Source organism: Lycium barbarum, chromosome 6, assembly GCF_019175385.1.
Source record: "Lycium barbarum isolate Lr01 chromosome 6, ASM1917538v2, whole genome shotgun sequence".
NCBI lineage: Eukaryota > Viridiplantae > Streptophyta > Magnoliopsida > Solanales > Solanaceae > Lycium > Lycium barbarum.
The window spans coordinates 121,099,730-121,124,718 of NC_083342.1; the positions used below are offsets into that span (position 1 = coordinate 121,099,730).

Here is a 24,989-nt window from a genome sequence, read left to right on the forward strand (position 1 = left end):
CATCCGGTTTCGACCCAAAGAATTCCGGAGGGTTCAAGGTCATAAAATCACGGGCTCTCGCACTAGCTGAACGATCACTTGGGCCCGCATTCTGTCGCTGTGCCTGAGCGGCAACCAATTGTGTCAATAAATGTATAGCCTCGGACACTTGTTGACCCGAAGCACCCGGTGGAGGGATCGGAGCTGAGGCTCCTTCTTGCCCCTCTACATTAGGCGAGGCCTCATTTTGCGATTCACCTCCCTTTACATTCGTCGGAGGCTCTCTTTCCGCCCGCTTTTTCGTCGTAGCTTTGCCCTTCTGGGCGGCGGTAGCTTTTCCCTTTGGCGGCATTTTCTGAAATCATAACACACTTTTAGGAGGGATAAAATCCTATACATGGCTCTATCGCACGATCTCATAAGAAGAAGGATGGTCATTTTCCTAAATGCCCTGTAGCCTCTTGGTTATTGATGTGGAGCGCTACACATCATAAACAAGACTCTACTAGACACGGCTCGTAGACACTCCCTAGGGCGAACTGCTCTGATACCACTTCTGTCACGACCCGGCTAGGGGCCGCAACGGGTACCCGGGGCTAGCCACCGAGCACCGCTCGCTATACTGCTCATCCTATCCATTTAGTGCTTCTTTATCCATTTCATACACAATTTATGAAATAAAACATAACTTATATAGATGCATGAATACTTATATACCTTGCCTCTCGGCCATCAAAATAATATATATACATATTACAACATCTGTGAGACCATCTAACCCACACTGCGTATCTACGAGCCTCTACTGACATATTGTATCTACACAGACAGAACAAGATTCCGTCGTACCCAAAATGCATATATACCAAAGGAATAATCATAAGCACCTCCGGACGATGGAGTGCTTTCAATCAGCTGACTGCTACTGAGGATCTGGACCAAGCTCACCTCCCTGCCTACCTGTGGGCATGAACACAGCGTCCAAAGAAAGAGGACGTCAGTACGAATATTGTACTGAGTATGAGAAGCATAAACAATGAAAGGAGACATTAATAATATAGTGAAAACATCAATACGAAACATCGGGACCTGACTGATAATCATAGAAGGAGTAATGCATGCTGTCTTACTCATACTCATCATCATAACATGTATACATCATATGCAATGCTGCCCGTCCATATCGGAACGGTGTAATAATCAATAACATTAGCCCGCGTCCAGGCCTCCCGCGTCCGGGGTACCGTCTCATGCCGTCCACTAGTGGTGCTGCCCATGCCAAAAGGTCATGGTGTATCCGTATAGCTGCCCGCCTTGGCGGTGACTGCCCGGCCAACTAGGCACGGTGTGAAATGCTCATGACATGCTCATCATAAAATATTCATAATAATATGCTCGTCATAAAACACTTATCTTATCAAAATACATACATAAGGCTCGAGGTCAACTTTATCCTATCGGGGTGACGTAAGGTCGTGATCCCCCGATTTCATTATGGAGCAATTTCTGATATTCTGCCTCACCTTGAAGGAACTAGTGTATAAGGTGAGTGTAGGCGATGAATAACCTCATTATCATACTAGCATCATCATATCATATCTCTTACATTATATAGACATTATGGATCTAGACTTTTAGCTTTTCGGACTATAGAAACTCATGAAGAAGATGGGAAATTCGTGCCATAAGATTCATGCCATTAGAAGGAAAGGACTAGCCTCACATACCTTAGTCGCTTAGTTAAGTTATTGCTCGCTTGTTCGCCTTCGATGTCACATCGTCACCTTCACGGGATAATATGAATTACATTAGCTAATCGGCTATAAGAACGCATCGCTAGTTCTAGGAAAAATCGGACAGCACTTCCTTTGTTTATACTACTTTTCCCATGTTCTACATCAACTCCCAACATTCACAATACCACTCACAATATCACAATCAACAATCGTCATTTATGTACTCCTAGCAAAACTCACCATTTTCCTCCAATTTACTCACATTTATGAATATAGCTTGTTATCGCATTTCCGCATACATAATACTCATTTCGTGGCTTAAACATTAATTACAACATATTCATAATCTCAACATTCCAACATTCATGATTCACTTCCACTATCATTCAATTGTGTCACTATTCACCCAATAATGACCCATTTTCTATATTCCTCTACATTTCAAGCATCTAAGCTTTCCAATACCTTAAACAACATGGAATGATCATGAAACTCACCTTTAATGATGGTTGAACAAGCCTTGGAAGAGAATACCTCTATAGCACCAAAACCCTACTTCAACCTTCCTTGGATTTCTTGGTTTGGATGACTTCCAATGAAGTTTCATACACTTTGTTTCATAGATTTGGTGTTAATGATCCTTGATTTCCTTGGTATTCTTGTGTTTGAAGTGTTTGGAGAATAATCTAGAGTGTTCTAGAGAGAGAGAGGGGAGAATGGAATGAAAAATGAAATGAAATGGATCATTGTATTAAAAATATAAAGCTGGCCGAGACACTTTATACGGACCAACATACGGTCCGTATAATATTTACTGACCGTATGTTGGGACCGTATATTTGGTCCAGTGAGCCTTGTTGTTCTGGGCTGGATATACGGACTAGACATACGGTCCGTATATATTATACGGCCAGTATGTCTGGCCGTATGTTGTCCAGTACTTCGGAATTTGTTTTCGTTGACTCGTTTGATCTCCGATCCTTGTGGAACCTTCTTGGCACTTGTTTAACACCTCAATATCAATCTTATGGACATAATTATACTTCTCTAAGGCATAATTATACCATCGCCAATTCGTTACTCATTATTCTTTGTCCGATACGCAACATATGGTTCATTTTACTTAGCAACTTTCTTTCCTTGCATTGTACGCTTTTGAAACCTCGTTGAGGGTCATCTAATACCCCTTTCTTACTCGTCAAAACATCATATACGCTACGTCATCTGTTAGCCTATTCACTGTGCATGTTCGGGGGATTTTTCCGAGGTGTAACACTCTGGAACCGGGTAACGAACTCCCGTAGTAGCTCATCGTCCCTTTGAGTTATCCGGAAGATATCGGCCTTACGGGCCTGCACCTTTATTGCACCGGCATGTGCCTTTACGAACGCATCGGCGAGCATTTCGAAAGAAGTGATCGAGTGCTCGGGTAGATGGTCATACCACGTCAACGCTCCCTTCGATAGAGTTTCCCCAAATTTCTTCAGCAATACCGACTCGATCTCATCTTCTTCCATATCATTGCCTTTTACGGCACAAGTATATGAGGTCACGTGCTCGTGCGGGTCCGTGGTGCCGTCATACTTTTGTATGTCGGGCATTTTGAACCTCTTCGGGATAAGTTTCGGGGCCGCCCTCGGTGGGAAAGGCCTTTGGATGTACCTTTTCGAATTCGGCCCCTTCAGTAAAGGTGGAGCCCCAGGTATCTGGTCCACCCGAGAATTGTATGTCTCGACCCTCTTTTCGGTCGAATCCACCCGTTTCGCCAAGGTTTCGAGCATCTTTAGGACCTCAGTTGAGGAGCCGGCTCCGGAGCCGTCGCTCTCAACCATTCGTGCTTCGTTTCTTCCGGTTTCGACTGTACCCTTTGCCTTTACCGGCCCTGCTTCACCCTTTCCGCTCTGCAGTTGGGCAATTGCTAATCCTTGCTCGGCGATTGCCGCCCTCTGCTCCTGCAACATTTCAAAAATTAAACGTAAGTTAATGTCGTCGTTTGGTGCGTCCGGTTCTCTCCGGCCCCGATCCCGGGATAACGTAACGGAATGGTGAGTGTTTAGAGGATCGGTGGCCGGTAGGGCGGCGTTCTCTTGATCTACGGTATTTTGCCGGTTGAGTCCTTCCCTTGAATCAACGGGGTTCGGATCAGCGGGATTCGGCAATGCCCGCAGTCCGCTCCCTTCGTTTTCCGCCACGATCTCGGTATTATTGACATGACTGGATTGTTCGACGTCAGCCATTTGGACCGTTTTCACAGAGATGGGTAGGGACGCTTTTAGTTTTGATGAATATGGTAGAAATCAAGGCCAAAGACCACTATTATCCTAGCCCCACGGTGGGCGCCAAACTGTTTACCCCGGATTCGGATAATCAATTAAATTTATAAGTGGTTATAGGATATGTGCTTTGTTCTTGATGTGTGTTAGATAAAGAAAATAAATATTTGAGGGCTCCTTAGTAAAACGGCTAATGATGATAGTTTGCTAAGGATATGAACGTTTATGAACAATATATGATACTTGATGGAGGGAATGCAATAATAATAAAAAGGGGTGGCCTTGGCCGAATTGAACAATGAGAGAGATTGTATATATATGATTCTTCTACTACATGTGTTCTTGGAAAATAAAAGGAGCCAACCTCCACAAAGGAAGGGGATATGCCCTATTTATAGTGGCACTCCCAAGGTTCTCATCCAATATGAGCTAATAAAATAATAATAAAAATGACTGCTCTGCACGGATTTGGTGGGATTAGACTGACGGCGCCGTCTGACACACGCATGGTAGGTAGTTGACCGTGACTAGACGTTACTGGCGCGTGACTCGTCTGCAACGGCCACACGGACAAACGGCCACTCAGGCTAACGGTCATGCGAACCAACGGCCATGAAAGCCCGAGTCCTCGGGCTTGGCCGTTTCAACGATGCAGAAGGCAGGTCGGTCGGTGCCCTTGCTCAGCTTCGGCCCTGGCACTGTTTCGGACAAGGGCGAATAGCATCGGACGCATTCTCATTTCCTTCTCCGGTTTCCGTTCCACCGGTTTGACTCACATCCGGTTTTTACCGTATACACAAATATGCCATAGTTCCCATCAAAGTATGCTTGCTTGTGGTTCTGGGAAATAAAACATACGAGAGTAAATGCTTTTGAATAAATATTTTAATTTACTTCAGAGTCCTAATAATACAATTGGTCATAATATCTTCAAATAAGGGAAAGATTATATATAAAGTAAAATATTAATAGATTTCATAGTGCTAACATGCTTCAAATAAGGAAATATTAAATAACCAAAATTTTAGTTGATTTAAACTTTTGAAGTCGTTAACATTAGGGAAATTATTAAATTACTATTTTCTTTAGTGTGAAATCTTTTTTAAAAAAAAGTAAATATAGGTGAATAATATTTGCTAAAGGCATTTATTCTTTTAATATCACCAAACTGTTTGAAGATAATAAATAAAATTCTACAAGCAAACAACTTAAATAGTAACGAATATGAACGCATGCATGGATGGATGGATCTAATAATTAGCACATTAATATTGAGTGACACATACTTAGATCACAAATTATACATGTTTATTGTTACATCCATCACAAACTTACTCTAGCTACTTAAGTTTTAGACACGTAAGAAGTTGATATAAAATACAATAATACATAGTATTCCACCTCCAACATCATGAAGGTGTTGAAAAACTAACCAAGTGAAGCAACTGATGCTATGAAGGCGGAAGGCCGAAAGGCATGCCAACGAAATAATAAGGCCTGAATAGTAGAAGAAACGTAAAAGAAGACTAAAGAGAAGCTAAGGAAGACGCATAGAAATATAAATAGTGGGAATTAATTCAATTAACTTACCTCTTTAAACCTAATATTATGGAGAATCTCGGCACCGCAACCATTTATATGAATCAACCAATCTATGAAAAAATAAGTAAATAATCAGATCATTAATCACACACTATCAAACAAGTGTATTTTAATCTATGTAAATTATAAAAAATTGTATAATTGAAAAAGAGCACAATCTCAAAAGAAAAGACCGTCGAATATGATCATAAGGAGGTTCAGGTTTTTTCTTTCTTTCCAGCCATTGCTAATTTTTTTTATAAATGTAGATGCACTTTCTAACCCTAACAAGATTTTATTTGCCACAAAAATCTAAGAATAGTACTACCTCCGTTTCAATTTAAATGAACCCATTTGACTGGGCATGACATTTAAGAAAGAGAGAAGACTTTTGAAACTTGTGGTTCAAAATAAGTCTTAAAAATTTGTGTGGCTGTAAATCATTCATAAAGTGAATTTGTTTCCAAATTAGAAAAGAGGTCATTCATTTTGACACGAACTAAAAAGGAAATAGATTCAAATAAATTGAAACAGAGGGAGTATTTAAAAACAACCCTACTCTTAAGAAATCAATATAAAGAAATAATAAAATATTTTTGACTCTGCACGTTTGACTCTTTTTCCTCTTTACATGTTAGGAGTCCTAAACCTAAAAGAAACTGAAAGTGCTCCAATTTTTTTTCCTTATCAAAAAAATAATAAAAAATGTTTACCTAAATATGTAAAAAGAATCAAGCGGTTAAAGTTATTGTTATTTTTCTTTTACAATTCTATTATACTATCACTTAGTTCAAATAAGGAAGGATTTAATATATAGCTTTAGTTGGTTTCGAATTCCCAAAAATAAGGGAAATAATTAGTGACTATATCTAATTATATTATTAGGAAAATAAATAATTAAATAATAATTTGTGAAAAATAGTAAATGACAATTTTGTCTATTGTGAAATCTTTTAATGTAAGGCAAAAAGTTCAATCAACATTTTTAAAGCCCTTCGTGCTTTTAATATAGTACTAGCTTTTAGAATACGCCTCTTCAAACAAACAAATCTTGTAATACCATCTAATTAAGATTTTGTCTAATACTTTGCTTATATAATATTTACCTTAGTTTCTCGGCAAGTTCTAAAGATCAAAGCTAGTATATCCATATATTAATAAATTACTATTACCAACATATAAAGACTCTAAGGAGTACCTCTGTTCAAGCCATTATTACTGTTACGGGCTGCCTTCATTGTGCCTTGGCGCCCATAAACCTACATGCCCTGAGCGGGCCAAACGAGTGTCAGCCGCACAGGCAGTGCCAGCCCACATGCAGTGTCAGTCGCACAGGCAGTGTCAGTCGCACAGGAAGTGTCAGCCCCGCAGGCAGTGTCAGCCGTGCGGGCGACGTGCACCAACATGGGTCCCGATGGACCAGAGTCTACAATCATCATAGATATGCCCCATTGCATATCCTAAGAGTAGCGAGGAAGTTTAGCAAGGATCTGAGATAAGCCCACGGGTCGTCGATGCACGAGCGGCCCCGTGCGAGCCTGAGTGTCAGTCCCGAGCATTTTCGAGCCACGGATGGAATCTTGGGATTTCGGGTGAACACACCCTTCCTAGGATGTTATTGAATATTCTTACCAAGTTTGGCGTCATTTGAACATCATTTACCTAAGGGCTTGACTTAGCCAAGGAGCAGTGTCAGTGTCAAAGCTCCTAAGGCCATATCGCATTCCACGAGCATGGGAATGAGATGAAACGTCATGGAGGAGTGAAGGGAGTCAAGAGAAAGAGTTAGGAATAGACGGCGCCTCATTTGGAGTTCGAATCATCGAGAAAGGCCAAGGGTGATTCTCGGGCAGAATCATGTCTAGTGCTAAACCTTGGGCTTTTATTTTTAAAGCATATAAAAGGGGGCAGAGGTGTCTCAGCTCAGCCAGCCTCCCCCGTGCGTGCCACCATCAAGCCGTACCAAGTGAGCATCCTTGGGGGACAACCTCAAGGGCCTGCCTAGGCATCCCCAATGGATCCTAGGTACCCATACGAGTCACGCAACTCTATGGGCGGTGCTCGGCCACAGGCCAGCGTTGGGCGCCCAACGAAGGCCGGAGGCTTGATGTATGGACCGACCATGCCCTGCGGGCTATCCTTAAGAATGAGAAAGCTATCCGTGCTGATTGAACACTCGAGGTACCTCTCCTAAGAGCCTCGTGTGTTGACTTGTGAGCTTGGCCCAGGTTCAGCCTAGCGAGCAAGGGTCCGTTGGCCTAGACGTGCAGTCGTGGGGCGACGCTGCACCATGCAAGATGGAAGTATGTCGCGAGGGTCACATTTAGCAAAGCCTCATCATAGGCATACTACAAAGGACACACATGACACAGGCCAAGGATTCAAAAGTTGCCCTACTCAGGTGTCGCACCGCTCAGGTGCACAGGCACCAGACCGGTGTCAAGCCTGAGGATTGGACTGTGCGCGCACCAGCGTCGCTCAGCACCAGGAGAGGGACTGTCATGTCCGTAGCCAACCCCAGGTGTGAGTGCAGGCAAAGACCCAACATATGAAACATGCCACAGGGGCATACTAGCAAGGCAAGGCCAAGGCCTTGACATCGACCCAGCGGCACCGCTGAAGCTAAGCCTCCAAAGCCATGGACACAAGATCGTGCCATGGGTCCTGGGACTATCATCAGGCTGGCTCGTAGTCCGCCTGGACTACGGGCGCCGCACGGGCCATTAGTGTACCGCTGACACTATGAAGGAGGCGGCCCGTGACATTACGCATGATACTTTCGATAAGAAAAGAACTTCTTGATTCTTTGATGACAATTGAATAATCCTTCCCTATCAATTGCATCCATTTAATTCTTAATTTCATGAAAATTTTATCAAATTTCATATCTTTCAAGGCCTCAACTTAAGGTGTTCCACTCAGATTTTGTATGAAAAGTGCCTCAGGACGATGTATTCAACAAATTCAAATTTGACGTTTCTTCCATTTAAAGCCATTTCTCAATGGCTTATGGTTCATCGGGTTCATTTCTCTCTCTCTCTCTGACATTTTCTTGAAAAGCTTGAACATTATTGACTGACCCAGGTTCAATGAAAAGTGGTGGAGATATATGTCTTCAACAACGTTCAAATCACTTTCATCACCAAAATATTCCATGATTTCAGCCGATTCTATAGGGATAAAATTCGAAAGAAAAGCCTCAAAGTTGCAAACATAGAACATAATCTTCCTGTTTTCGGCAGTTTAAATAGAATTTTTTTGAAGGACCACACCCAGACAACTTCGCTGAAAAGGTACTCTGTTTGTATCCAAGCTGGTTTCAAACCTTTTTTTTAATAAGTAGAGTAGTTAGGTTTTTAAAAAGAGCATTTTAGTAATTTAACTTTAGCAACACGTGTATTTCGAGTCATGTTGTGCATGATCTTATAAGTTACCATTAATATTACTAAATAAAATCTTAAATAAATATTAATATATGAAATAATAAGTACGAATTTCTGTGAATGGTTAATGTGGATCGTTGTATGGTGACTACTGAAGTGTCTGACAATTAAAAGCTTAAATTGTTAGAGAGACCACATTTTGAATATTTAACTATATTCTTAACATGCCCCCTCACGTGTGCCCGATTTTTTTCATGGGCCAAGCACTTTTTTTTTTTTTTTTTATAGTGGGTGACGGTGAGATTTCATCCCAGGACCTCCGCTGCTCTAATACCATATTGAAGTGTATGATCATATCATCTAAAAGCTTAAGTTGTTTTAATATGTAATTAAATTCTCAACAGTGACTTGTGGTAAAGATAATTAGATATCATTTGAACAAACAATCAAAGCCTAGATACATGTGTCTTTTTTACTTATTTTTAATTTTATAAGGTACAAACATGAAATGAAGCGTATTACACCTACTTCCTTATAGAGGATATTCCTAATGTATGTTCCTTCTATTGGTTTCGGTTACTCTGTCACAACCAGAACTGTTGTTGTCGACGTAACATAAAATTGGTCATGTGAAAAAACATATTATGGTTGATTCAATCAAACCTTGGAGATTATTTGACTCTATATTTTATCTATTACTGTTGTAAACATAAAGAAATTAATTGTGGCCTCTTAAAATTTTGTAACAGCACTATGAATGAACCCAACCACATTAGATTTTGGTAAGAGACTCATTAGAATTAGGAATAAATGTCCTGATAAAATTAAAAAATCTGGCTTGTCTGTTCAAAAGCATCGGCCTACCTAAAACTTTCATCAATAAACAATTAACAAATTATAATTATGAATAGCGGTAAACAGCTTGAGTGTCAAAACCAAGCGGTGGTTGTTTTTTCTTGGCTTATCGAACTAGCGTATGCCCATTCATCCTTTGATGACTACCAATAGAGAAAGCCTCAATTTTCCGATGTGGATTGAAAGGAAGTTGGGGATGGACATAGATCCTTCCAGATAGAATAACGGTAAACAGACTTGAACAAGCAACAATAAACATTGGGACAGTAAATTAAAGCAATAAATGTCCAAGTCTTACCTAATTACATTTACTATTTAACTCTTTATACGAAGATGAGCATATTTGCTCGAAAGAATGAAGAAATTTGTGGTAAAACCTTTTATTGTTGGTCTCTTCTGTATGTTAAGATTCTATTAGATATCAAACTGATTAAAGAGAATTCAACAACAAATATGGTAAAGAAAAAGATGCTAGAAAAGAATAGATACTTAGATAAAAATCTGCATCAAGACATCTTGTTTTAGAACCTTGATTATGTTTCTTAAGGAAAAAGAAACTCCTAGGCTTATCTACTATAAAGAACGATACTCCTAAAATTAGACAATGAAAAGGAAACTGAGCGACTTGCACAATGTACGATCAAATTACACGAGTAGTAGAAAAAGATGCTAGAAAAGAATAGATACTTAGATAAAAATCTGCATCAAGACATCTTGTTTTAGAACCTTGATTATGTTTCTTAAAGAAAAAGAAACTCCTAGGCTTATCTACTATAAAGAACGATACTCCTAAAATTAGACAATGAAAAGGAAACTGAGCGACTTGCACAATGTACGATCAAATTACACGAGTAGTAGAAAAAGCAGCAAACTTCTCAAGAAAGTGAAAAATATAGAGTACTTAAAATGCTTGCCTTTTGTGACAGGTAAGATCGATGACAGAATATTTCAGGCACATTGTAAACCTTTTCATCGATCACACTGAATTACGACGATTAAGTGGAACATAACTTAATTGAATTCTCTGCCGACAACATCGATTTTTCAGATGACTCTGTGTCATCATCATCTACCCTAAATTGTCATTTAAAAAAAACTGAAAATTGTCATTCAAGAAAACAAAGGAATCAACTGAATCATTGAACAAAAAGTAAATATGCAAAACTAAATGAAGGGGAAATTTGGTGAAAATGCATCGAAAAGCCATCATAGAGATAAATTTTGTGTTGCTGTTACCATACTGTTTGAAGTTAATATTTGTGACAGTTAAGGAATTGTATGAAGCCGTGTATTGGTTCGTAGACATTAGGTTTTCTTACAAGTTATTTAAATTATTTAGAAGGGCAATTACGTAATTTAACTTTTAAGTTTTGAAGTTCATGCTTTTACTATAGTATAGAAGATTGATACAGATATAGATAGATTATTTTTCTTGTTCACAATTAAAATGGCCACATGAACCAGACAACAAGCAAGCGCAAAACGGCAAAAGGGTTAATAAGAAGATTTCTCCGCCACTAACTTTAGAAATCCACTAATATGATGTTTAAACATTCACAGTTAATCTCCAGAATGCAAGGTAGATATAAGTTTATACAACGTGTCCACACAAGTGAAGAGTCGAAGACCGCGCAAAATCTCTTAGGTGGACTTAAAAACAACATGATAGAAAATTTCTGCTTACTGATGAAATGGGAGAAATTTTAGGAGTAAGCAGAAATTTTAGGTTCACCAACTCAAATGCATGGTAACACACATTATCATATACTGCTGGGATGTTGGACCTTAATCCCACCTAATCCTGCAACCTTTTGCCCTCAATGTCTTAAATATATCCGGTGTAAGGTGTAGTCTCAGGGAGGCGACCAACTTAACTTTTTTCAATCGAACACAGCAAGCCCGAAGAGCAACCTCAAAGCCATTAGTTGACACGTTGTAAAGGTTTACGAGCTTGGCATCCTGCAAGCATGTCAAGTTCCCCATCACCATGCACAGGCCCACATCCGAGATTGCACAATGACTCAGATTAATCTGCCATCAAAGATTTATTTCAGCACTTATAGACAAATTCAACTGACAAAATTTGCTATAACGGAAACAATTCAATAGCAAGTTTACAGTATACAAGGATCTCCTATGAAATTTAATAACATCTACATGTGTTGCTTATACTACAGCACCCATATAACCAAGTCTGAATGCACAGACAAGCATCAAGGGTGCCAAAGACAGATACATGCATACACACACATGGAATTTAACCGTATTCTTTGCACAAACTGACTCAATTCCGGCTAGTAGAAATTAGCGCAGCATGAAAAGGTCTGCATTACTGAAACTTAATGATTATGATCTTCATTTCGAACTCAGTCAACTTTCCAACTTAAACAAACATAAGAGATTGTTCATTAAACCATATAAACATAGAACAATAGCAAGGGCAATGTTTAAACCTGATGAATGCTCATTTCAGTTTAAGACCCTTACTAAACAAATGCACTGTCAAGTACATCTGATTCTTGGACAGATAAAGAAGATAAAATTCAGCCAAGCATGTTCTAACTTTCAAGTCGTCGAGTTATGGCATCGATTTTTAAATAAATAATTATGCCACAGCTTTGTGCAAGAAATAATGACTTGATTCTAACTGATAACCTGGTTGAAAAGTGCATTAACAATCATACAGATGCAAACGAGAATGATGTTAAAACTATGCTCCAATTAAACTTGTCATTTAGATACAACAACAACAACAACAACTATGCTCCAATTCCCAAACAAGATGGGGTTGGTTGTATGAATCCTCACTGACCGTGCTTCTCCATTTAAGCTCAACTCATGCCATCATCATACCAAATAAAAAAAAAATGGAAAATGAGTTAAATATAATAATAATAATAATAATAATAATAATAATAATAATAATAATATTACAAGCTCTCTATATTTTTGCAGACATATATATTTACGATATGGCCAAAATACTCCTAGAAAAGCAATAAGTTGAAAACCAACGTACCAAAAAAATACTAAATTGGTAAAACCTATTCCCAACTAGTAAATATCACCTATTATGGATCTCTTTGTTCCATTTTGCACTATCTTAAGCTAAGTCTGCATTGGTTCCGAAACATTGTACGTCTTTTGAGACAACTTCTTTCCATGTGATTCCTTTTGTCCTTTAATTGAAATTGGAAAAAGAAACAATCAGGTTCAGTTGATCCTCAGATGGTCTCGATTTGACAGCTCATGAGTGTTCAGAAAAAACAAACTGGAAAATTCATGTGTGATCAGTACCTGTTCATACATCACTGACGCTGTTGTTGGTAAGAATATTAAGTGACATGACATATCTGAATGCTTTTTTTATAGTACGACATATCTTAAGTCAATAACCTCAAATATATTCCTAACACCTACATAAATGTAATTGTTGACCAAGAGAGCTATGTTGTATTGAACAGATTATCAAAACAGGATTACAACTCTATTAATGTTCTCAAGATTTAGAGAGAATGACAAAGAGTGACAAAAGGGTGACAAAAGGTGTATTGTTCTTATCATATAACCATTACTAATCTACTGGTAATGCAGAAAGCACATGATAAATAGATTTGACGGCGTCATCAATTACAAGAAGTAGAGGGAGTAGTTCAAGATTGAGCAATCATACCTGTTGTAAATTCCTAGAGTAATAAGCAAGCGCCATGAAACCCGAATCATCAATGTTAGCACAGTCTTTCACATCCAACTCAGCAAGTCCACAGCATCTAGTAGCAAGAGCTGTTAAACCAGTGCCTGTGACATTCAACAGACTTCGCATCTCGAGGTTATAGAGCTCTGGTAGATGGCCGAGACATTCAATCCCTTTATCAGTGACCTCACTGCAATAAGACAAGTTTAACTTTTGCATCCTTTTGCAACCACTTGATAAAGCATAGAGTCCGTCATCACCAATTCCTTTGCACCTGCAAATCGTATTCAAGATATAATATAAGAAGACATCTCAAATTCACGGGATAAGTTAGATGGAAGCAATCATTTTACCGGTATAGATCCAGTTCACGAATCTCCCTGCAATTTCTAGCAATAGCGTACAGGCCCTTGTCGGTAATATTAATACATAATCCCAACTTTAGACATACAAGCTTTGTACATTTAGACAGGTAAGAAAGTCCTGCAAGAGATGAGATGCAGCACATATAAGCACACCTCTAAAGCATAGCTGAATTCCTAGCTAGATATGCTTAATTTAAAGGTAAGTCATTAACTTCACAAGTTTTGGAGTAACCGTATCATTGAAGACTTTACACAAGGAACTTTGGGACATGAATGTACGAATCTTCAACATGTCATTTAAAGAAGAAAATCAGATGTCTTGCCCTTAAGGAATGGGAAGCCAACCAAAGCTAATAACTGAAGAATATAAAAATGGAAAAAGAACGTGACATTTTATGAAGATACACATGCATGCTTGGAATGGTTGCAGAATACATTTGTTAATAAAAACAAAATGAAGGATGGTTTGAGTCTCACCAGTGTCATTGACTCCAAAACAATCAGTAAGATCAATCTCCTCAAGTAAGGAACAGTGTAATCCGAGGCGATATAGGCTCTTCTCAGTGAGTAAGTTGCAGCACTCCAACTTGAGGCACAAAAGACTCTGGCAAGAATCTGTTATAGCTGATATTGCAATATCTGTAAGATCGCTGCAGCATGTGAGATTCAAGACATTCAAATTAAGACCCCCTGATACCAACTGGAAAATTCCCTTGTCAGTCACTCCTTTGCATTTGCCTAGCCCAATTTCAACCAAATACTTGCAATTGAAATTAATGATCTTGAAGAATGATTCAGAAACTAGTGCTCCATCAAGTACGAGCGTTTTCAGATTCTTTAGGTCCTTCAGCCCTTGGATGATTTTAGTAGGATACTCCTGGGGCATCAAGATTCTCAATCTAAATTGCAGAACCAACATCAAAAACTCCACAAGGAATAATTTAAAATGTAGGTTCTAACGACGAATTTACTCACATGGAAATAGTAACTAGCGTAGATTTGTAGCATCAAGGGGTGTCCATTAATCAAGAAAGCTAAGGCAGATGAGCTTAGTCTGTCACACCTTGATACATCCAGAGCCTGTGATCAGACAAGTTTATGAATAGTTATGGCAACTAACTTATGTAAGTTCACTAACCTGAAGAAAACTTCACGACCAGTACTTCTTAGAGGTAAATTAGCCACAACATAGGCTAAACTTAGAGCTTTTGAATACTAATTTCATATATTCATAGACAGAAAAGTGGTTTTGCCTACATATATATATATATATATATAACATTTTTTTTATGACACGGAACCCGCAGCCACTACCCTTCGGGTGCGCACAGGGTAAACTCAGCTCCTGTGCACTAGCTCGCAAACCACACAGAAGAGATATCCCGCACTAGGCAAGCCCCGTGCGACGAGCTCGACCCAAAAGGCAAATACCCTGCTGGAGGAGACAGGGAGTTTCGAACCTGAAACCTCCATTATGAAAGCCCTATGCTCAATCAACTAAGCCACCCTTGCGGGTCCCTATATATATATATATATATATATATATATATATATATATATATATATATATATAACTTGAAGAAAGAAGAAATATGAATGCAGATGGAATGCGTAAAGACCACCAGAAAAAACTGAAAGTGTGTTTCATAAAAATACAAATAGATAGCACCCAAAGGTGTGGCTTAGTGGTCAACGAAGTGGGTTGAGATCCACGAGGTCTCCGGTCCAAATCCCAACTGAGACAAAAAACACTAAGTGGTTTCTTCCCATCTGTCTTATCCTCTTATCCTCGGTAGACCTGTTATCTGTTTCTGATGGCAAGTGGCAGGTATCCCTTGCAGAGGCGGATCCAGGATTTAAATTTTATGGGTTCAATCTATAGATTTTTAGCATTGAACCCATTATATTTTTAAAGTTAGGGGTTCATATCTACTATTTATTGCAATTTTAATAATTTTTTACACATAAATTTAGGCTCCGCGTCCAAAGTTTGGGGTTCAGTTGAACCCCAACCTTATAGGGTACGCCTCTGATCCCTTGGAATTAGTCAAGGTGCGTGTAAGCTGGCCCGGACACCACGGATATCAAAAAAAGTTACAAATAGATAGATAGATAGATAAAGCGGGACCAGGACTAAATTATGCAGCATCAAGTGATGCCTTTATTCGCCTACAGTCAGAATACCAGGAAAGCTCATCTGCCATAATTTCCAGTAAGCATTTCCTGTGTTCCAGATTCATGTGCTCACTGCATAATCTGTCCATCAGGAAAATGTCATATGCAGGAGAACTGCATCAATTTCCATCCATGACACTGAACGAACTACTCCCTATGTTTCCATGAATGTGACACTATTTCCTTATTAGTCCTTTTTGATATCTTGATACAATTGAACTTTATACTTCTCGTTTTATACTCAATAAGAAGCTTTTATAGACACACATATGTTCTTTTATAGCCACACACATGTTATGGGATGTTTAAGATCACAAGTTTCAAAAGTATTATAGCCACAGAAATGGTATGGCATGATTAAGACCACAAGTTTCAAAATTCTTTCTTTTTTTCTTAAACTCCATCCCGAGTCAAACTATGTCATATAAATTGGATGTGAGGGAGTTAATATTTATGACTCAACAAGCTATAACCAAATTAGATTACATGTGCTTATTCTTCATCACAAGAGATTACTTATGTCTATTTATGAAGCAATTTGCATACAAGCTTTATTTTCAAGCTTAAAATCGGCAAAAGCCCACTAGCAGTAAAGGTCAGCTTAAGAGAGGAGAAGAAAACTCCAAAAACAGCTAAGAGCCCGTTTGGATTGACTTATAAGTTGCTTATAAGCCGTTTTCAGCTTTTTTAAGTGTTTGGTTGATCAGCTTAAAGTTATTTTGTGCTTAAAATAAGCTTAAAAAATTAATTGGGCCCGTTTGGCTTAGCTTATCTAAAGCAGCTTATAAGCTGAAAACAGCTTATAAGCCAAAAAAAATAAGTTGACCTACCCCAACTTATTTGTTTTTGGCTTATAAGCTGTTTTCAGCTTATATGCGGCTTTTCATGCTCTAAGATCTCATATATTTCTACAACTCATCACAATAGTTTGTTCAAACGTGTGAATCACCTGAAGCGAAGGACACCCTTTTCCAAGATAATGCAGTCCTTCATTGTCCACAGTGCTGCATCCCACCATAGCCAAAAACTCCAACTTCTCCAAACTGCTAATAGAACGCAACGATCCACTAGTAACCTGAAATAAAACCAAACCCACATTTTTACAAACCCAAGTAAAGACATATACCTTATTTGATGCTCTCTTCATTTCAATTTGTTTGTTTTACTTTCATTTTCATTTTTAGTCTGTATCAAAAAGAATGTCACTTTCTATATTTAGTAATTCATGACTGTCACTTTCTATATTTAGTAATTCATGACTCTCAACGTCCTAGCTGACATATTTAAGACCACAAGATTCAAATGACATTTTGGTACATTACACATCTGTTTAATTTAAAATCACAAGATTTAATAGTCTTTCCTTATTTTTTTACCCTCGGCGCCCGGTCAAACTAAGACAAGCAAATTGAAACAGAAATCCAAAGAAAAGGATAACAAACCTTTAAGTATGAAATGTCAAGGTGTTTCAGTTCAGTACATTTCTTGGTCAAAAGATCAACCCCAAGATCAGTTATTTCACTGCACCATTTCAAGCTAAGTTTCTCTAAGCATTGACACCCAATTGCTATTTTAGCCAAACCAACATCACTAACACCCAAACACCTATCCATCTTTACCTCCCTTAAAGACCCACCAAAAGACAAAGCAGCAGCTTCCTTGTCACCAAAATCCCAGCAGTAAGACACGTCAACAGACTCCAAAACAGGACATGACTTCATAAGCATTTCCAACCCGGTTGACTTCAACCCGGTGCTCCGACTCAGTACCAGTTTCCTTAACCGGATACTCCAATGGGTCGACCCGTGACCCATCAGCATGGAAACTGCCCCGTCATTGATTTGTGGGCAGATGGAGAGATCAAGGGAGTTGATACGTGGGAATTTGGAGAAAAGGGTAGTGATGAATTCGGGTCGGAGGATCCGGATATGGGTACGGTGGAATGAGTCAACTTTGAGGAATGTTCTACAAACTAAACGGAAAGATTTGCGGTCCGAATCATGGGTAATGAAGGAGAGTATTCGGATTAGAAGATCATCGTTAAGGAGGGAAAGTAATGGAGCACAATCCATGAAAACTAAAGGAAACAACAACAACAACTACTCCTAATCCCAAGTCAATTGAATAAATTTTAACTGGAGTACCCTTATTTTCAGACCATTTGAACCCGTTTCATTCTATTCAATTCAAACATTCGATAAGCTGAAATACAAATCTAGAGAATATTGTAACAATAGCCACGCCCCAAAAGCTAGCTACAAATGTAACAAGAACCACGCCCCAAAAGTTAGCTAGTCCAACAGCCCAAGGCTATTTAAACTACACATCAACACATAGTAGTACCGATGAGGGACATAACAAATACTCTGTAAAAAAGATCTTAGCAAACACTGAACTAGTCAATATTTTCTGTGTGGATCTTTTGCTTCCTATGAAAGCTATAGGAAAATGCCAAGAAAAGGAAAGTGTGGGTGTATTATGTCGGGACAAAAAGGAAGAGGAGGCGAACGTTGAGAAGGAGCTGAAGGGTGGGAAAAGAAAGAGTAGGAGAAAGGATAAAACGGGTATTGTAGACGGAGATTTTCATGCTAAAGGCCTAATTCACTGGCGATGTTTTTCAGGTTCTATGACAACTGTGTCATAGGCAAAAGAAGACAAATATGTGAGAGAGAAACGAAGGTTTCTTGATTTTGAGAGATAAGTGCAGTGGCGATGTAGATGCATTTGACTGATAAGTGATCTGTCAACTGCAGTGGGTGCCATGTTGTTTTGTTTGGCATGGCCTAAATTTAGGCATGTCACGTGACACCATTCTTCTACCCATTTGAAATTTTCTATTTCACAAAAATAAATGAGTGTTGCGACATGGGCGTTAAAAAAAGAATGTCACTTCATAAAATTTTAAAGTTTCTTAAGATAGTAACAAATTGTAGTATCAAAAAAGGAGGTAGGCCAAGTTTAGGTGAGATAAAATATGATCAATGTTAATTTATTCAAAAATCATTTGGGACCAGATGAATTGAGCTATGAATTTATGATTCATTCAAGTTTAAATAGGTCGAACGACTACACTTTCTTTATGAGCGTCAATTATTTAAAGTTGTCGTATAGAAGAGCTAAGCAACATAATATCAATAATATTTCATGTTACAGTAATACATAATAATTTAATTTTGTTAATTAATTTGGTAGAATATAATTAGGGGTGAATTCAGTATTCATCTGAATTTAATATTTCCATCACATGGCATCAATTTATATATAAAAATTCAATTAAATGGCAATAACTAGTAAATATAAATTTATAACTTTAAAAATATAGTGAACTCTAGATGCTCCTCTAATTAGAACACCACATTATGTTAATATTAGATCAAAACTCTATATTTGACAAGTGCAAAGTTCGATTTCACCAACTTTGTTTCTCTCTCTTGGCCTCTCCCTACCCCCACAAAATAACCAAAATACAAGAGCAGAAGAAAGAACAGAAGGGGAAGTGTTAAACTAATTAATCAGAATTAGGGAGGGCGGTGTTAAAGAGAGGGGACATAAAGTGAAAGGCATCTGATCCTTTGAATAGTACTTAATCTCAACTATAAACAAACAGTGGCACACAGATTAGGGACGTTTTGAAAATACCGCTTAATACTCTCGTGGTGGGTCCCTACAACAACGTAAATTCGTCGAAGTGGTCACTTGAGGACAATAAAGATTGAAACGTGCAATGACCGTACCTATCTGTTACTGTAAATGCACCTTGTAAGTCGTCACCCTTCTCTGGTCAGAACCCTGAAAATTGAATTGCTTTTGATTTGGAAGTTTTACCTCTTGATAAGCAATGACAATATATAAACAGGTCTTTAAATTTGGTATCGCTCATAAGTATACCCTTCAACTTTTGGTGTGTATAAATAGGCACCCCAATTTATAAAAAGTTAAACACGTAAACACAAATGCTGACATAAAACATAAATTTTGGATGTATCTAGATGATCATTTTATAAGTTGGGTGTTCAACTGATAAAGTGGAGACAAGTTGAGGTGCCAACTTATACACACCCAAAGTAAGAGGGCATACTTGCCGAGGCCAAGTTTGAGGGCCTGTTTATGTATTATTTAACATAAATTTAAATTAATCTGTCACGACCCAATTTCACTAAGTCGCGCGGACACCTACCTTTCCCACTTCGGTAAGCAAACCCTTATCCCAACAATTTTAAAAGCATGAATAAATAAGTATATGAGCGGAAGAGATAGAAATACGTAAGTCTGACATAATAATGGATAAATAATACGGAGATACATCAAACCACCCCAGTATCTGGTCTGGTCATACAAGAGCATCTAACTAGAATCTACAAGTCTAGAAGTAATAATAATACATCAATAGTCTCAATATGTCTCAGAATATCAAGTAAGACATAAATAAAAGAAGAATCTTCAAGGCGGCGAACGTCCTCGTGCTCACCCTGTAAGACTCTAAATAGCAATCCTCGAACTACTATCAGCCACGAAGAGAAGAGGTCGAACCCATCTGAAACTCTGCATTCATAAAAGAATGCAGCAAGTGTAGGTCAGTACAAACAACAAGTACTAGTAAGTATCATAGGCCGACTAAGATTACCTAACATATGTCTAAGCAATAAAGTAAGATAAACAGGTAAATCAACAAGGTATAAGTCGATCACGAGCCAGTAACCACGTACACGTCATCACCTATGTTATAGCATCTAAGCCCAAATGTGTCAAGTCTCAATATATTCAATCCGAATCAGTATATCACAAGTACATCATAAGAATATCACAATAGAAGCCATAGTACAATGTAATGCAATAATATATGAAGTGTGAATGCAATGCATATGCACCGTACACATGTACTCCGATGATGAAACATCACATCTCGGCAGCACAACCCATGAGGGACCTGCGAGTCCATGTACCTCACGATTTCGGCAACAACCTCGGCAATCGCTACCAGCACTTATCCTCGATTTCGGGATAAACATCGAACATCGGTCCTCACGTCACTCTCATCCAACTGAGCCCAGCTCATAACAGCGTTTCCTTAAGTATCCTCAATGTATTGAGTATATCATGAAGATGAGAATGCGTACAATGTATGAGTTCAATGTCAATAATCAAATCAATATCAAAAGTACCACGCATGGGCACACCAACAATATCATGAAAAGGCTACACAATAAGCCATAATAGAATCACTATCCTCGTCTCCAATGACAACAAGTAAGATACTATAATATCATAATCAAGATACATCAATAGTCTCTAATATCTACTATCTCCAAGTGGCATCGAGCCAACAATAATAGAATAAGATAAGTCACAACACAATGGATTGGCTAACCCCAAAATCACACAACAGGGCCCGACCTAAGACAATATCCAACCCAACTTCATACCTGAAGGTTTACATGCATTTTCCGACAATATCGTCTAAATATATGCTTCGCTAAACGAAGTCTCACAATAGGGTATACTATAACCTACTTAGAAGGTCGAACAACAAGGTCTCCACAATCACACCATAATCTTTCCTTTCCTTTGAGTCTCGAGATAAAGAAAGTCTAAGCACATTCGAGTCAAAAAATTAGAATCAAGAAGAACATCGATCAAACCTTACTTCTATTCAAGACCCAAATCCCCAACCTATGGAATGGATTTTATGAACTATAAGGGTGGAATTAAGAATCTAAAGTTTCCAACATGAATTAAAACTCTAGGTGATTAATTCCCATCAATATCAAGCTAGAATAACCAAGAATTTACTTAAATTCTGATTCTAGGTAAAATGCCCAAATTTGGATATAAACCCTAACTTTCAATTCCATAAATTATCCACTAATTAGGAAGAAATTATGAAATAAAGGATTCTAATCATCAATTTCATGCTTAAAGAAGCTAACTCACCCAATAAATCAATATTACAAAGCCTAGAAGAAGAACTCATTGAACCCTCTTTTAATTCTAGAATTCTTAGTGAACTAGCATGATAATGGAATCCTAAGATGATAATGAAATCATGGAATAGGAAGGAAGATAGAAGGACTTACTACCAAGATTTTCACCCAAAAATCACCTTGAAAGGCTCCCAATAACTCAGATTTCGAAATAGTAATAAATGAGGGACTTAAGGCTTTTAACACTTCATTTAATGAAGTTAATCGCGACCAGTAGACCGCTTCAGAGGCACCGCTTCGGCGGTCAACGGTATAGCGATACTGCTGTCGCTGTGTTGGTGCCGCCAAAGCGGGCACTTGACACCAGAAAATCCCAAGATTTCACATTCTCAACCCGAATTTCTGACTATCTCCCGAGGCCATCTGCTCACATACCAAATATGCTGACATACATAAAAACACGCTACGAACACACTCGTGGCCTCAGAATTCCCAACGGAGGTCTCATTGACCAAGTCAACCCCCGATACCTCAAATTCAACTTCCCAACCCAAGTCCCGAAATGCACCCGAGTGCATTGGGAACCGAACCAAATATACAAACAAGTTCTAAAAGACCATCCGGACCTCCTGGAATCGACGGATTTCCGAAAAAGGTCCATTTACCCAAAAGTCAACTTTGAGTCAACTCTTTTTCGCTCAAAGCCCAATTTTCCCATAAAGTCTCTCAAATCAAATCCAAACACCTCGAGAAGCGTGTCAACGGTCCCCTCAGGTTAAAAGTGAGCTAACAAGCTTGGGGAAAGGTCAAAAAGTGTCAAAAAGACTATAACGACCAAGCGGGTCGTTACATAATCAAAGTTCAAACTAAATACCGCAGGAAACGCCAAAAACAAATACTCTCTACCTTAACTCAAAAGAAAATATTTTTTCTGTTTCAGAAAAGTTATTTAGCCTCTGACTTATATTAGTATCAAATTAAGTATTTAATACCTGTAAAAAAAGTAATTTAATTTATTTACAAAAATATATATCTTATTTTCTTTTATTTAATATAAAGATCCGGTACAACTAATTTTTCTTATATTTTGACATTTGATTGTTAATTATTCGAATTCACCATAAGGGCATGTGGGACCCCTTTTTTTTTCTCGTATGGTTTATGAAGTCTATAGTACTCCTATTAAATTATTGTTAGCGGAATGAAATGGAATAATCTTGTGGAATTAACTAACCACGCTCTCTAACGGAAAAATAATTTGATTACTCAATAATAGCCTGCCAACTCAAAGGCGACCATGTTGATGTTACTGAACTCTAAATTTACAGAGAAAATGAGGTACTAGTTGAATAGAATATCCAAGGAACCAAATAGACTTTTCAAAGTGTAAAGGAATCAATGCACTTTCATAGTCCAAATTGAGAATTAAATAATATACAAGATAAAGTTATGTAAGAAAAAGTATATAAGTGGAGATGGAGATTATTCGTAAGATTAATGTATTAGAAACTTTGACCCTTTTTGTCCTTCGCCTTACTACTCAAAAGACATATGGTGTTAACATTTTTAGATTTTCTCAGTTCGATCTTATGACATAGAGCCCGTTTGGATGGGCGGCTTTTGACTTAAAAACCTGTGCTTAAAGTCACTTTTTTATTTTACCTTAATATTACAAAAGTGCTTAAAAGTTATCTTAGTTTAAAAACACCTAAAATAAGTCAATCCAAACAGGCTCTTAGTATTAGTAATAGCATGTGATTTAGAAAACATTTATTGCTTTGATACAGATTTTCATATTGAGAAACAGGTTACTTAAATTTCAAAGACAATCTATTTTAATCTGGATTAAGGACTTTGCATCATACACTATTTTAGCTCTTTGATGTAAAATTTATTTTTCAAATCTCCACTTTTCGTCCTATTATAACGTGAAAATAAAGAAATCTAATGGGATCTACGTACATAGCAGTTGATAACAGGAGTCTAACTGAAACAAATTTGAAATGTTTTTTTAGGGCCCATATTATATCACCTAACTGAATTCTTATTCTCACACTAGCTGGAGATCTTATATTATTGCCAATTTGACATAGTTGACATTTAAAAAGGTTTTTATATTAACCCAATTCTGTAATTTTTACCAAATCAGCTAATGTTTGCAGGTTGATGTAACATCTTTGTCAGTTTTTTTCCTTACCAGTCATGGGTGGAGGCATTTTACCAACCGAGCAACCCTCACTTGTCATCTCCTTTGTTGGTTAATTGAAAACTTGATTATTGGAATATTAATCAACCGAGCTTGAAATACAAGTTCAATATAAAGCTTCTAAAAAGTGCATTAAGTCAAGGAATAAGTAGCAACAGTAATATATAGAAAATTAAAGGAGCATCACATACATAAGGTGTTAGGTGTCCCAAAAGGTCATCCCCAAAACCCAAGAGAAAGCAATATCAACCTGATGAAATTTACTGGAAAATTTATATCCAAATTTTTGGACTTTAACTTTTTTCCCTCCCTCTGTTCTAAAATCTTAGCTGTATGTATTAGTTAAGTATTGAGATGCTTCTTTATTAACCCCATTCAATATAAAAGGCGTCTTTTTGGTCATGTAAATGAATTATAAGACATGCTTAGAATAAATAAATACATACAATAGCTAACTTTGAGGCACATCTCTCTAGGAATACCATAGTAGTAGAAGACGATATCGCAGTAAACACAAAGTGAGCACTACTAGTCAACCATTTCATAAACAATGTTCTTACGAAGACTTGCACTGCAACACCCCCATTTTTCTTTGACAGAACTCCTGCACCTAACTCTTTTTATAGAAACAAAATAAAAACAAAAACAAGAAGAAAAAAGAAAAAAAAGGAAGAAAAATGGAAATTTCAACACCCAGCTGAAGTTTTATAGGCCTTCATTTTGGATCTTGAGAAGCATACTTGATGGGCCATCAACAAGCTCCATTTGGCAGTAGCGATGAAATTGCATAATTTCATTTTTTGCGCGGATTGACCTTCATT

General features: G+C 37.9%; 1 protein-coding gene across 3 annotated transcripts; it reads right to left on the reverse strand.

The window, feature by feature from the left end:
- Positions 1 to 11,280: 11,280 nt before the first annotated feature.
- Positions 11,281 to 18,794, reverse strand: LOC132645993 (F-box/LRR-repeat protein 3). Of its 3 annotated transcripts, XM_060363299.1 has the most exons (8): positions 17,484 to 18,794; positions 16,991 to 17,116; positions 14,842 to 14,946; positions 14,344 to 14,743; positions 13,855 to 13,984; positions 13,481 to 13,775; positions 12,876 to 12,986; positions 11,705 to 11,838 (listed from the first exon to the last, which is right to left on the reverse strand). In XM_060363299.1, the coding sequence occupies exons 1-7, from the start codon at positions 18,111 to 18,113 to the stop codon at positions 12,906 to 12,908; spliced, it is 1,767 nt and encodes a 588-aa protein (XP_060219282.1). In that variant the 5' UTR covers positions 18,114 to 18,794; the 3' UTR covers positions 11,705 to 11,838; positions 12,876 to 12,905. The 3 variants fall into 3 exon arrangements, with proteins under 3 accessions (XP_060219280.1, XP_060219281.1, XP_060219282.1); XM_060363297.1 differs by lacking the exon at positions 12,876 to 12,986 and having other exon boundaries at positions 11,281 to 11,838; positions 17,484 to 18,793; XM_060363298.1 differs by lacking the exons at positions 12,876 to 12,986; positions 14,842 to 14,946 and having other exon boundaries at positions 11,281 to 11,838; positions 17,484 to 18,792.
- Positions 18,795 to 24,989: the final 6,195 nt, after the last annotated feature.